This window comes from Stegodyphus dumicola, chromosome 7 (assembly GCF_044657685.1).
Source record: "Stegodyphus dumicola isolate Sdum_Otavi_A_Nest chromosome 7, ASM4465768v1".
Classification (NCBI taxonomy): Eukaryota; Metazoa; Arthropoda; class Arachnida; order Araneae; family Eresidae; genus Stegodyphus; species Stegodyphus dumicola.
Window position 1 is genome coordinate 204802545 of NC_140774.1, and position 13987 is coordinate 204816531.

Consider the following 13987-nt stretch of genomic DNA (forward strand, 5'->3'; position numbering starts at 1 on the left):
GCTTTTTTTCGGAGGATGTCTTATTTTACAAAAAGTTCCGAAAACCATGATAGGGCTTATTTTCGGAGGATGTCTTATTTTCAGAAAAAGACGGTAGTACATGCATATAAAAATGACCAAAGTTGTTTCATTCCTGAGATATGGCGCGTTTCTGCTTTGTGTATAAAAATCCGAAACACGTTTGAAAACGTCGTGTTCCAGTTCTCCAATGAGAATCAAGCGCCGCTGCAGGTCATCTGACATACATTAGCCAATGAGCACAGCACGTTTTCCTTCTATCTCTCAACTTCCAAAAAGATTTCGTGTGATCCTCCGTTACACCGTTCATCATAAACACAAAATACACTATGAAAACTGAAAAAAATCCTTATAAATCAATAGAAATAAAATCATTCACGATCTAAAACTAAAATCATTTACGTTCACGGTTTCGCCAAATTTGGTGTGCACGATAGGAATAAACTAGACTTTAAAAAAAATCCCTATAAATCGATAAAATTAAAATCATTGACGCTCAGGAATGCAAAATAGCTAAACAATCAACAACTCAAAATAAATAAATAAAAAATAAAGCAGTAATCCATCAAAAACTTGCCAAAACCATTGATACAGAATGTAAAGTTTCGCCAAATCTCATGTGTACCGTACACAAGGATTAAACCTATTTTATGTATTAGCGCAACCATGTTGGCGCAGTTTTTACAAAAATAAAGGCGATTCGGTGAATTTTCGGTTTGCAACTTACAATGGATATAGTTAACTAAGGAACTGTTCTGCGCGTGGTTGCCAGAGTTTGGCGGCTTCTGGAAATTTGACGACTTCTACTAAGGTGGTTCAGATGATATGTAAGTACGAAACAAGTAAGGAATACTTGTTTCGTACTTACGTCATTTGCGGTTTTGCAGCTGAAGATGGTGGTTCGGTAAAACCATCGAAACTAGTCCTGTGAAAATTTTTAAATATAACGCTGATTTTTGTTGTTTGACTTCTGAATTAGTATTTATTCGGCGTGTTATTGTGTCTTAAGTAAGGAATATTTTGCAACAAGTTGAAATTCATTGTAAAAAAAAGTGTGATGTGACCAATTCTGTGTTTTAAATAGGAGGAGAGAAAAGAAGTTTATAGTCAGAATCGTATGGTCTTTCCCAATCATTTATGAGTTTTAAATACCAATTAAACAAAATTTGGATTATATTATAGTACAGGGGTGGCCAAAGTGTGGCTCGCGAGCCTGATATGGATCTCGCAGGCAATTTGTGCGGCTCGTACATATAAAATACACTGGTTATCATAAATTAAGGAAAAATCACAAAAATAGCGATAACTCCCTCAAAAATAAGCCGAACCGTGTAAAATTTGAATATGTTGCCAAGTAAGAGTAGTTGAGTAAAACTGCGATATGCAAATTAGTGGCGCTGCTTTCGGAATACGTTTGAGAGCAAGCCCACATATTGCACTGTGACAGTGACATCAGAAATCTGAGATAGCCAGTTCGTAACAATGACCTCCAGGTATCATTTGCCTGCAAACTGCGTTGGAGAGCCATTGGGAGACTAGAGGCAGGACAAAGTCAAACAGAAATGGCCAGATGGCTAAATGTGAGTCCTTATGTGGTTCATAGACTTTGGAGGCAATTTCAAACCACAAATTCGGCATCTAGAAGGTTCAGCCAAGGACGGCCAACTGCTACGACGAGCGCTGATGACCGATGTTTGACATTATGTGCACGCGAACCACTACTCCGACTCTTCTTAGATCCTCCCTTGCTGCAGCCACCGGAAGGTTCGTGTCAACGTCAACTGTGCGTAGAAGGCTTCACGAAGGTGGTCTGTATGGCGAGGCGACCAGCCATTTGTGTGCCGCTCACGTCACGCCATAGGAGGGACCGTTTTCAGTGGGCACAACAACATGTCCACTGGACGCCTGATCAATGGAGGGCGTTCTCTTTACGGGTGAGTCCAGATTTAGTCTAGAAACCGGTAGTAGGCGTTATTTAATATGGAGAGAACCTAGAACCCGTTATCATCCGTCAAACATCCGTGAAAGAGATGCATACGGAAGGGGCAGTGTCTGTGTTTGGGGTTGCATCTCTTTGGGTGGACGCACAGACCTCCATGTCTTTCCAAGGGAAACCGTGAATGCTCAGATTTATTGAGATGACATCCTTGATGTGACTGAATCTTGAATCTGCAGAAATAGGAGAAAAATCCAGTTACAGTATCTGCTAATACAGAATATATATTAGATGTCGATTTAATTAATAAGTATAAATAAAAGCATTTTTGGCATATTTCAACAAAATAGATATTTGTAGCGTACTTTACATGAGATGAGATCACTTGGGGTCATGTGATATGAACCGTCGTATCAGGATGATGAACCATGGAAGCATAGTAAATTTTAAATTAATGTCTTTTTACAAATTTATTGTCTTTATGTACTGGCTTTTTACAAAATTTTAAATGATATTAAAATGTTTATGCCTTCAAAATAAAAAATTATTAGAACTAACATTTGTTAACATTTTTTATGTGTATACTGTATGTTGTCGCCAATAAAGTCTGCTTGGTGAGATTTGGGCAGGCGAAACGGAAAAGTACCTTTATATATATATATATATATATATATATATATATATTCTTTACGTTATTTCTTTGATAATAATACGTGGCAAAAACATTTGATGGCTACAGTTTGAAAAGTGACGCGGAGAAAAAAGAGGTTTGAGACTAACAGCAATTCCGATGCTAAAAAATGTTCTAAATGAGAAAAAATAACAAGTCACAAACTCTATGCAGAATCCTTTGAAGTTAGTCAACCTTGATATCATTTTAAATGTACTTTTTCTTTTAATTTTTTGCCTCCATTTTGCTTGAAAATGGCAATTATTTGCTGGCTAGGTGGGGCTTCTGAACGCGTCGCGTGCCTGTGAGTATTCCGTGTTGTCCTTTGCCGGCATGATGCTTTTTGTCCATAACCCGTGCAGGAAAAAGAAAAGAAAATGCCGGAAGTTCAAACAGCGTTACCGACGCAAAACTTGAAAGTAGCAGCTGACGATTTTCAGTTAAGTTGTTCATTCGATTCATTCTAAGTTGATAACCAGGCTATTCTAGACCCTAAGTTGAAAAGAACGTAAGTAACTATTTCCATTTTCTTTTTTTACTGTCCGCTTAAAATAGTTATCATAAACGAGAAAAATTTTTTAATGATTTTGATGAGTAGCTAGTGTTATTTCATAAAAATATTTAATACTTCTAACTAGACATCTCTTCACTGAAATCCATCAGATTCAAAGGTAACAAAATTTCTTATAAAACGGCATTTTTCGCTATGAAATCGCTTGGCTTGTTACTCAATAACAAACAGATTAACTCTGAAAGTTCATATTATACACTTTACTGAGAGGCAATGCGCTATCGCGTGGAAGATAAATAACTTGGCAGTGGCAATGCTTTCGCTCTTAGTTAGCCAAATTGGTTGATTATAAGAATAATCCCAAAATTCGATCTTTTTAAAAGTTTATTTAAACCATAAAAGTAATTAAAAGGTTAAACTTATGCTGTTAATTATAAAGTTATAATTCCTGAAATGAATGCTTTTACTTATTGTGTATATATATATATATATATATATACCCCTTATAAGAAATATGGTTTTATAATTTTAATTCAACTTAACTACTATTAAAATGTATTTATTTTTATATATACATTTTGGAGATCACAACGATGTTAAAGCTTTTCATTACGCCACAGTCACATTCAGTGAGAGGCTCACATTTGTTTTCGAGCACTTTCTTTTTTAGATTTATTTGCATAAATCTTGTAACTAGGTAATGAACATTTTCTTCCAATATTTTTATTTTTTTAAGCATTTTAAGCCGTCAGGAAGATAATTTGTTCAGAATAATTCGGACACTCATAACATACTGCAAATGAGTTAGAAGTAGTATTTAAGGAAAGTTCAACTTAATTTGTGTGAGAGAGAGCTAGGAATTCTGAGTAGTCCGTGTTTGCCCTCGGACTAAATCTCTCTTGAAGTGGTTACGCTCAGCTGTATATTACGTGCCTAATTCTTAAGATGATATAAATTTCGTGCATTCTGAGTTAAAAAATGAATAAAATGTAACGCTGTTAAGGGCGTTAACCTAGGGCCAGAGTGTCGCTATGGTAAAAAAAAATATAGTGCATTTTAAAGAGTGCATATATTCTATCTATTGTGGTTTATGCGCTATCGACGAAGTAAATTAAATTTAATCCAATAAGTTTAAATGAAATGCAAGAAAAAATGCGTATAATTTAATATTCCGTACAAGGAAGTCATGTGCTGTACACATCACATTTTTTGTATTATTGTCCTTACCGAAATATCTACTGAATTGCAGATGTTACATCCCTTCCTTTTAATAGGCTTGCCTTCAGAAACGTAGAAACTACTTTCACAGAAGTCAAAATGTGACTAGTGCAGAATCACTAATAGCTTTCACCATTAACGACCTGAAAGCTTTCGGGTCGCAGGGAGTGACAAGAACGATATGGAACTTGTATTCGAATTTTCTTTAAAATGAAATAATGCGTCTTCGTTTTCGGGAAGTTCCATCTGGAACGAAAATTAAGATTAAAGGGTAGAAATGCAAGACGCTTAAGGAGCCCCATATTTCTTATATATAGTGCGTCTGTAAAGTCATGGTGCACTTTTGTTCGGTCACAGGAAAGTAACAAAACAAAAGGAAAATTATCCAAGTTTCCGTAGTATTATGTGTAAGCATGTGCTCACACAGGTGATGACGCAGCACCGCGAAATGCGAAGGAGCAGATCAGTCCATCCACGCCTACATTAGTCGCGATGTGGACCGTACAGAGGAAAGTTCAGTGTGTTTTGTGGCTTGTCAAATTCGAATCCGTGACCAAAGTGCAATGTGAATATCGTCGCGTGTACAACGAACCGCCACCACATAGAAATAACATTAATCGGTGGCATAAGCAGTTGAAAGTTACCAGCAGTTTAATTGGATAAACCCCATTTTCAGGGCCATCGGTCAGTGACGATTCTGTAGAGGCTATCCGGAAGAGTTACCTAAGAAGCTTCAACAAATTGCAGCTGTTGCGCACTATCAAACCGACGGATAGACCCAAACGATTTGCATTTGCTACAGATATGCTTCATGAGGTCGACAATGATAACCGATTTGTGCAGAAGATTGTGTTTAGGGATGAGGCCACATTCCATGTTAGTGGACATGTTCATCGCTATAACATCCGAATATGGGCTGCTGAAAATCCTCATGCTCACGTAGTATATTTGAGTTCGTTATTATATATTTTAATACTATATTTTAATTTTTGGGGGTCCGCAAGAAAGTCGGGGCCCTAAGCTATAGCTTGTGTGGCTTATACATAAATCCGTCCCTGGTTATATATATATATATATATATATATATATATATATATATATATATATATATATATATATATGTTTTGAGAGAAGCAAAAACAACCAGGCTATTTTTGTTGTCTTTCTAAATTTAAACATTGTAAATCTAATTCAGTCCTGTAAGGCCTAACATCTAATGCTTTGGCCCGCTATGCGACTGCATTGCTTGCATACCCCTATGTACGCTTATTTGGGTGATTTCTAATCTTTACTGATAAATCATACAAAACTTTAAAAGAGACCTTTCAGGCGACTACTAAAATCTGAACACTTTGGGAGGGAGGGGAGAACATACACCCTTTTTTCCTTTCTTTCATTCTTTCTCTTCCCCCCTTTTTTGTGAAAATGTAATATTTTTTGTTAACTGTAAAGTAATACTAATATGCATTGTACTTTTAAACATCCAAATAAAGACTTCGCGAATTTGGCACTCAAATTAGTGGGATTCCCATTATGTGACACGAGTTTCATGGGGTGCATTTTTAAATAAAAACCATGCTCTTCTTTCTGTCTGAAATAAATGCCTTGATTTTGAATTTAATTTACTTCTCTACTGTATCTATATTATCTAAACGAGCTTCATTTTTTAGGCAGAAGAACAGATTAAAAAAGTGAAAGAAATAAAGAAACCGGATGTTTTGAAAGAAGAGGAGGAAGAGTGGCAATCTGTAAGTTTTTATTCATTTTATTTTAATTAAAATTCTAAAAGTGGCCAGCACATGACTTTCAGCCAATTTCATGATTTAAATATCAACGAGCTTTAAATAAAGTATAACTTCTAGTTGATCCTTCAGATAAACAAAGTCTAATTGGTTGTTCTAACAAGGGAAAAAAAAAAAAAAAAGTCTTCAATACGAAATTTTGGATTTTGTTTTATTAGATATCATTGGTCATGTGTAAAACTTAATTTTTCTGAATTTATATCAACATAATCAAATGTTTGTGCCTTTTATTTCTTTTTATTAAAGATTGTATTTTATTGGTTTTCAATTAAAGAAAATGAAGTGTTTATAATATATTTCAAATAACTACTTTGAAACAGATACCATAATTTTTAATTTTTCTTTTTTGTTATTAACAATTATACTTTGTTTATCTGAAGGAATTTAACAATTAGACTTTGTTTATCTGAAGAATCAACTAGAAGTTATACTTTATTTAAAGCTCATTGATATTATCCACTACTCTAACCCAGCTTAATCATAAAAAAATTATCTCAGCCACGAAAATTACAAAGAGAAGAAGAAAATATGTGCAGCGCTAGCAGCCGATGTCATATCGTTTTAATCCACGGCAGTATATAATTTGTTTCTAAATCATCTATTAAAAATAAATTGCACAAGCATTAGAAATTTAAATGTGCAACCGTTAATCCTCTGTTTCTCTTCAACTCTATGGAATCACAACAGTAATATAAACAAAAACGATATTTCTTTTGTTTTAAAGATTGTTCTTGTTTTTATTGTTGATTTAAGTTACGTATTCACCGAAATTTAGTTTAATTGTGTATGTCCTTCTTGGTATTATACCGATTAATCGGTAGTCCACTATATTTGTTTTAAAGACCCGTTTTTATACATAATGAATGTACTTGTATGTATTTTGACTTAATTATGAATGTCGTTCTCGGTATTACCCCGATTAATCGGTAGTCATATATATTTGCTTTAATGACTTACCTGTGTTTATATAGTATAAACATACCTGACGCTCAAAAAATACTTTAAAATTTAGATAGTAGATGGCAGCACTATAAGTAATCTCTTTGGCTGTTCCTGGCATCATGGCAAATTGTAACGAAGCCTGGAAAATTGGAAAAATTATATTTCCCCTCCCTTTATAACCTCCCTCTGCTCTCTATCCCTTCCGCTGAGCGTCGGTATCGTGTAGCACATACAGACAAAAACCAGTTGAAAAACTCTCTGAAGCGAATAATTTTCCCAAATTTCACCTGTTCCACAGCTTTTTTTCCCGTCGAATATTCACCCGCCGTTGAGAAGAATCTTCTACCGACAGTGTGTGATTTTTTGAAAGAATATGTGACGCGTCATTTTCTGTGTTTGTGAAGCTTTTATGAATTACACCAACTTTGCCAGTGTTGTCCATTCGTCTTACACTGTGGGATTATAAATTTCAAATCCGAAACTTCTGATAAAAGTTCCGAATATTTATTTGACAAAGAATGCTTCAAGGGACAAAAGATATGGAATGGAAAAAGGTAAATGGTGCCATATAGAACGTACTTTCTAGCTTTGTTCTTATGTAAACAAAGGCGCGTGCATTTTTGTAACCGTGCACGGTAATAGCTGATGGTAAACCGCGTTACACGTTTTAAAATAATTGTAATGTATTAACTAAATTTGTAAATTATTGCTGTGTACAGATGATCTGTAATTTTTATGGCCATTGTTTTCGAAAGTCACCAAAATAACTTTTTGCTGAAATTGGTATCATGTGTAATTGCTAAAAATTTTCCTTAAAATAATCGCAGGAAACGATTTGGGCTTTAAAAGCTTTCATTTAGCTTAGTATTATTTTATCGGCAGTCGTAAAATAAGTGTAAAATGATGTTTTTAAATTATAGTATTTGATGGTGTGGTATAGAAATCGGAATTTTTTTTGTGATTGCTTTCATTATTTAAGATGAAAGTAAGGCTTAAAAATAGTCACACGTAGATATAGTATATTGATATTTGTTTTTAAATAAATATTTTGAAAATATATTTCTGGTATAATAAAATTAATTATAATAAGAATACTTCTTTTTAAATTGGGAAGAATTCTGATTATTTTTCTTTTTCCGAGTTACTTAACATTTGCCGTGCATGAAAGATATTGTCCATTGAAACCGAAATTTGTAAAAGAGGATGTTTCTTTAATTACGTTTATTCACATTAGATTTTAGTTCTTTAACTTTTATTAATTACGTTTACGCACTGAAGGCTATACTAATTGCATTATTTTTTAAATCTTTCTGAGCTGTGAATCCGTGCATAGCGGTCACTCCACCAAAAAGTTCATAAACTGATTCGCACGACGCGCTGGAATGTGAGCGTTTGTTGTTCTTTCATACAGTAGCAAAACAACACCCAAATTTTAATTAGAATTATTATCTGTTGGAAAAATAATGCAAACATATCTTCTGTGTGTAAGATAAACGTGAATGAAAGGGATTTCGAATTGTCAATTATCATGAGACTCCGCTTTTTAGAAGGAATAAATACTCTGGGAACTTGCAGTACTTGAATAAATTTGTTCTCTGTCGTACTTTAAAATAGTTTTCTGATGTTTTTTTATTTGTTGAGGAAAGAGTTTTGTCAGAAATGAAATAAATTTTCCTGAGTTCTTGCTCCCACAGAATGGGAGAAAAGTTGGTATAAATGGTTTTAAAATCAAAAGCATTAAAATTATATTTCTAACAAAAGGGAATTTTTAAAATACAGCTGAACGTACTATTAATGATATAAAAAAAATTGTTGAGCTGAAAGAAAAGATTTAGCATTTAAAATGCAAAAATGTGTACAAAAAATTGCACAAAATTTGACATAAATCTAGAAGTTAAATTTTAAGTTAGAAGAAAAAGAGTAAAAATTTCCTATTTCAAAATGACTCGTTTTGTAGAACATTGTTTTGTCACAGCTTTATAAAATATTTTTAGAATTTTAGACACATTTTATGAGAGAAAATGTTCATTTATAGAGCTCCCCAATGGGATTATTATAGACCCCCTGTGGGTTGATGGAATTTTAAATGGTGTCTTTGATCAAAGGTTTGATTGGGTCAGTATCAAGGGGTTGATATGGCAGTTCATTGACATAATCAAAATCTCATTGCTTACAAATATATATATATTAATAAAATTTATAATTAATTTTTTATTGATCAAACATCTATTCGAGAGGAATAGCCTAAAATTAAAGTTGTTACCGAACCAACATTAATGACTCTCTTAGTGGAAGCAGGCTTTAATTAACTCAAAACTTACAATAAAGTAATTTTGTAGTGTTTTAAATGAAAACACTAAAAATTACCTTTTCGATAACTATAAAATTACACTGAATATGAATAGTATAATACTATTAATATAAAAGTGTAACATTCAAGCCCTTTTTTTTGTAATTTAATTTTTCTTGCTTGAAATGAAATGGAAAATATCTTTTTCAAACTCTACTTGATTATTTAATTTATTTCTGTACAGGTGATATATGAAATTTTTGGGGGGCAAGAGAAGATTTCACATATTTTTTTATTAAAACTACTTTGGTGCAATTTGGTGATTTTTTTTTTTTTTTTTTTTTTTGAAGGAAAAAAAAAAGAAGGGTTATTTCAATTTGGAAAAGATTATTTATTTCATATCATACATTAGTATAACATGTATGATATGTACATGTTATTAGTATATTTATATCATACATGTTGCATATATTTTATTTTTTGTTCGATATTTATCCCAGAAAACAATTTATAAAACTACAAACTACTTATAAATAGGTTTTTGTTTCTTTTCTTCTAGTGGAAATTTTGTAGTGATCATTTTAAAAATAGATTTAAAGCAATGGGAAACTGCCTATTAATACTCGTTAATTCTTTGCTCCAGAAATAAATAAATTTGGGTACTATTCGGTTTCCAGGGCCGTAAAAAATCGCCAAACTATTGTTGATGCCAATGCTGCCAAAAATAATTGCGGCAAGAAAGGAAGGATAATAGTAAATAACTATCTAAGATTGATGTTTTAATTTAGATGAAAGGTTAATTTCATGTAATACTTTATTATTATTATAATTTATATGAAAACGGCTCAACATGACTGAATGGAAGCAAAAAAGTAAATAACTATTTCAGAACCATATTATAATTAACATAAAAATTGCTAAACATAACTGAATGGATTCCTGTATCGCTATTTCACTACCGACTTATCGCTAAAGCATAATTTCATCTCGGTTGTTCAAACATAATTTTCTATAAAGAATGATGCTTTTTCTTTGAAAATATTCTTGGTAAAGTGCAGAATCGCTCACTTATTTGTTTACCTCTTTTTACAAGAGTAAAAACAATTGGATTTTTGTCAATTTTCTTTTACTTTTCAAGTGAAAATAGGTCGATGTGCACATGGATACCAAGCATGTGCAATTCTTAAAAACGCGTCAAGCAGTGGGTGACTCTGCACTTTACCCAAAATTCTATTGCCGACTTTTCGTCATGGGCAATTCCCAAATTGTTAAATCCGTAGGATATCAAAAAACGGATTTAAAAATTAAACTAGTATTTCAATGCTGTCTTAAGAAATATAGAACTGTATAAACTTACGCAATCTGAAATCAACGCGTACGCTAGATTTGGCACGCTGTTAAATGGGCGCGTTTGCTAGATTTGGCTCTTTTGCGCATACATTTTTGCTGCAATTTTCTTATGGCCATCAAAACAGAATATTACCTAAATTTGAATGCTATAGTAAATAGCAGACAACTATTCTCAATCTTATTACCACTTTGAATGCCAACACGTTCATTACACTTTTTCACATTGCATTTCCAAAAAGGTTATTATTTTTAAATCAAATGCGATTCTGAACATATCCACCTTTGTTGCAAAATATTATATTATTCCAGCAAAAATTTCACAGAACATTTTTGGGCAAATTTCATACTTCAAAATTCAGCTGAAGACAAAAATATCGCAATTTGCTTTTACAGCTTCTAATACAACCAAAACAGCATGTTAAAAAAATGAGTCTTTACTTATTCAAACTTACAGTTATTGATATGGTTACCTGAAGACCTTTTTGTTACATAAAAAGAATTGCTATGCGCATGGGGGCCACAGTTTGGCGCTTTTTACCAAGGTGGTTGCAATAACAAAGTACTGCAGTTAAAAGACATAATTTTGCTTTAGTGAGCAGAATTATTGAAATATTATGGTTTTTTAAAGTTAGATATTTCTGAATGGAATATCAGAGCATCAGTGCTCTTATCTAGTCTTTCATTTTTATGATTTGGATATTGAAGTGCTAAGTTAAAAAGCTTCTCTCTCTCTTTTTTTTTTTTTTTTTAAAGTGCTTATTAATGACAGTTATTTTTCCCCAGTATGGAACTGAAAATCAGAAGCTATGTCGTTTCATCTTTGATATCTCCTTGTTAGCTGTGATATTAAAATATGTGTCCGGGTTATCAATGTTCATGTCTGGAGAGTGATTAAGTTAATAATTTTAGTGATTAAACCAATATTGATACAGTAAAATAAATCAGCAAAAACTAAGGTACTTGCATATTATCGCAACCAGGTTGGCGTGATTTGTAAGTTTGAGTAAAAAAGTATGAATAGAAAGAAAATGTACATTTATTAATTACAGATAATTTTTAATACAGTTTTTTATATTGTTTTCTTTTAAAATATAAAATAGCAATTGAACCCTTCCGGTTTTGAATTTGAATAAGTTGCAGAATTATTTTTTTCGGCGGAAATCTTTTGGCTATTGCTTTTAGCACTGATTGAAAAACATCTTCGCCATTAACAGCTTGAGCTTGTCTATAAGAGTTTTGTCAGCAATTCCCATCTCTTCTGCACAAAATTTAATTGAGGTACACCAGCAATAAATGAAGCGCACCGCCGTAACAAATGAAATTCAGCTACCTTCAAACCAATTTCCGGTTCTCACACCCAAATGTTGATTGCACTCTTCGACGTTACATTTCCAGAAGATTTGCTTTCCAAAATACAGTTTCATTTTATGAGAATTTTTACAAGTACGTTCGTTCGGTATAATTCCATATCCCTGCAACAATTCAACAGCATCTTTTTCACTCGCAGATCCCAAATACCCATAGTTAAAGTATTTCAGGGCATTCAATGTAACCAGTAAGAAAAATAATTTCTTTACGAAAAACTATGTATAACACGTAGGGTTGCCGTAAGTAGGGTCGCCAAATTTGGCGATTTATGCGAATTTTGGCTTGGTTGCGTTAATACGTAAGTACCAAAACTAAATTAAAATAATGCAAGAGTTTTATTAGCAAAAACTCCACACGTGCAGTCCATGGTTTCCAACTCAGAGACAGACCCTCTCTTCGGTTCAAAGTTGTTGAAAACACTGAGTGAAAAATTAGGAACTTAAAACAATTAAACACATAGAAAAATTACAAAAAACACTTTACAAATTAATTTGTAATATTTACAATCAAACAGAATTTTTTACTTTATAATTTATTATTATTTTCTACATTTCTACACTAGCAGGCAAGCCATCTTTGAAACTGCGAATAAACTGCTTTCTGCATAGTGCAGCCATCTGGTGGTGAGATAATGAAGTGAATGTTGTTCTAACATCACTCCCTCACCAGTAACTAAGTTACGATTGCCATGATAGTAATAGCATAACATGATCAAATTTTGCTTCACATAGAAAACATAACAGAAGCAATTGCTAAACTTTGTATCAGGTTTCTCAAAGTAATGTTGTAGAAAATCAAAGTACAAATTACACTTGAAATATCATGAATTTCAAGATTTATGACTGGAGTTTGTTCCATGCTGGAAAACATTTGTATATACAACAATTAATAAATATATATATAAATAGTCAACAGCAATGAAGATATGATCAGTATTATCAAAATATTCATATTGCATAGTAGACATTAAATATTGAATGCACTTTTCTTATTCTCTTCACTCATGACTTTGACTATATCAATGCAACTATTTCTGAAAACATAGATTTTAACTTTGTTACATAAAAAGAAATATGTGAATGTAATTGATGATGTTGAAATACAAAGTTATTATTGGAATCTAAACAAACACAATACTAAATGCAAACTATTTTAAATATACATATGTTCCATATTAAAAAACATATATAATAATTAACTAGTTACATACCCCTTTGGAAGAAAGAAATAGGTTTTCTTCCACAAAGGATCCGTTGGCGGCGGAGCGTATTTACTCGCCAAGCTCGTCAACGGCTAATCGGCCATGAGTTTAGCGGTGTACAGTTAAGTTACAAGATATTTAAAAAGGTTAACCATGATATTTAATATATATTTTTATATAAATTAAAGAAACATATTAAACACATCTAAATTAGAGTTAGCCGAAAAAAATATCAAACGGTTAAACATGATATTTAAAGCATCTAAATTAGGTTATATTATTATATATATTAAAGAAACATATTGCAAGATAATTAAACAGGTGGTCCGTGATATTTAAAGCATATAAATTAAAGAAACATATGAAACGCATTTAAATTTGAGTTAGCCGCAGGGAAAAAATATCAAACGGTTTAACATAATATTTAAAGCATAAAAATTAAAGAAACATATTAAACGCATCTAAATTAGAGTTAGCAGGAAAAAAATAATATCAAACGGTTAAACATGATATTTAAAGCATATAAATTATATATAGCAATATTCAAGCTTAGCAATATGTCATAGATCTTTTGTTAAATTTGTATAGCCCTGAAAAGGGCCTTTTTTTTTTTTCCAAAAGAAAACTGTGTTAAGGAAATTGCCGGAGATCTTATGTCACTGGAAAGCAATCCTTGATGGC

The 13987-nt window shown here is 32.4% G+C and overlaps 1 protein-coding gene across 9 annotated transcripts in view; it reads left to right on the forward strand.

Moving 5' to 3' along the window:
• The window catches only part of LOC118188745 (uncharacterized), a 320917-nt gene that overhangs the window by 203301 nt on the left and 103629 nt on the right, over positions 1 to 13987 (forward strand). For 8 of the 9 annotated variants that reach the window (XM_085821267.1, XM_085821270.1, XM_085821271.1 and 5 more), the window contains one exon: positions 6024 to 6101. In XM_085821267.1, coding sequence (XP_085677393.1) covers positions 6024 to 6101 — 78 coding nt within the window. Of the gene's footprint in view, positions 1 to 6023; positions 6102 to 7291; positions 7652 to 13987 lie in introns of those variants that run through there. The other variant, XM_035359244.2, reaches the window with a different exon arrangement.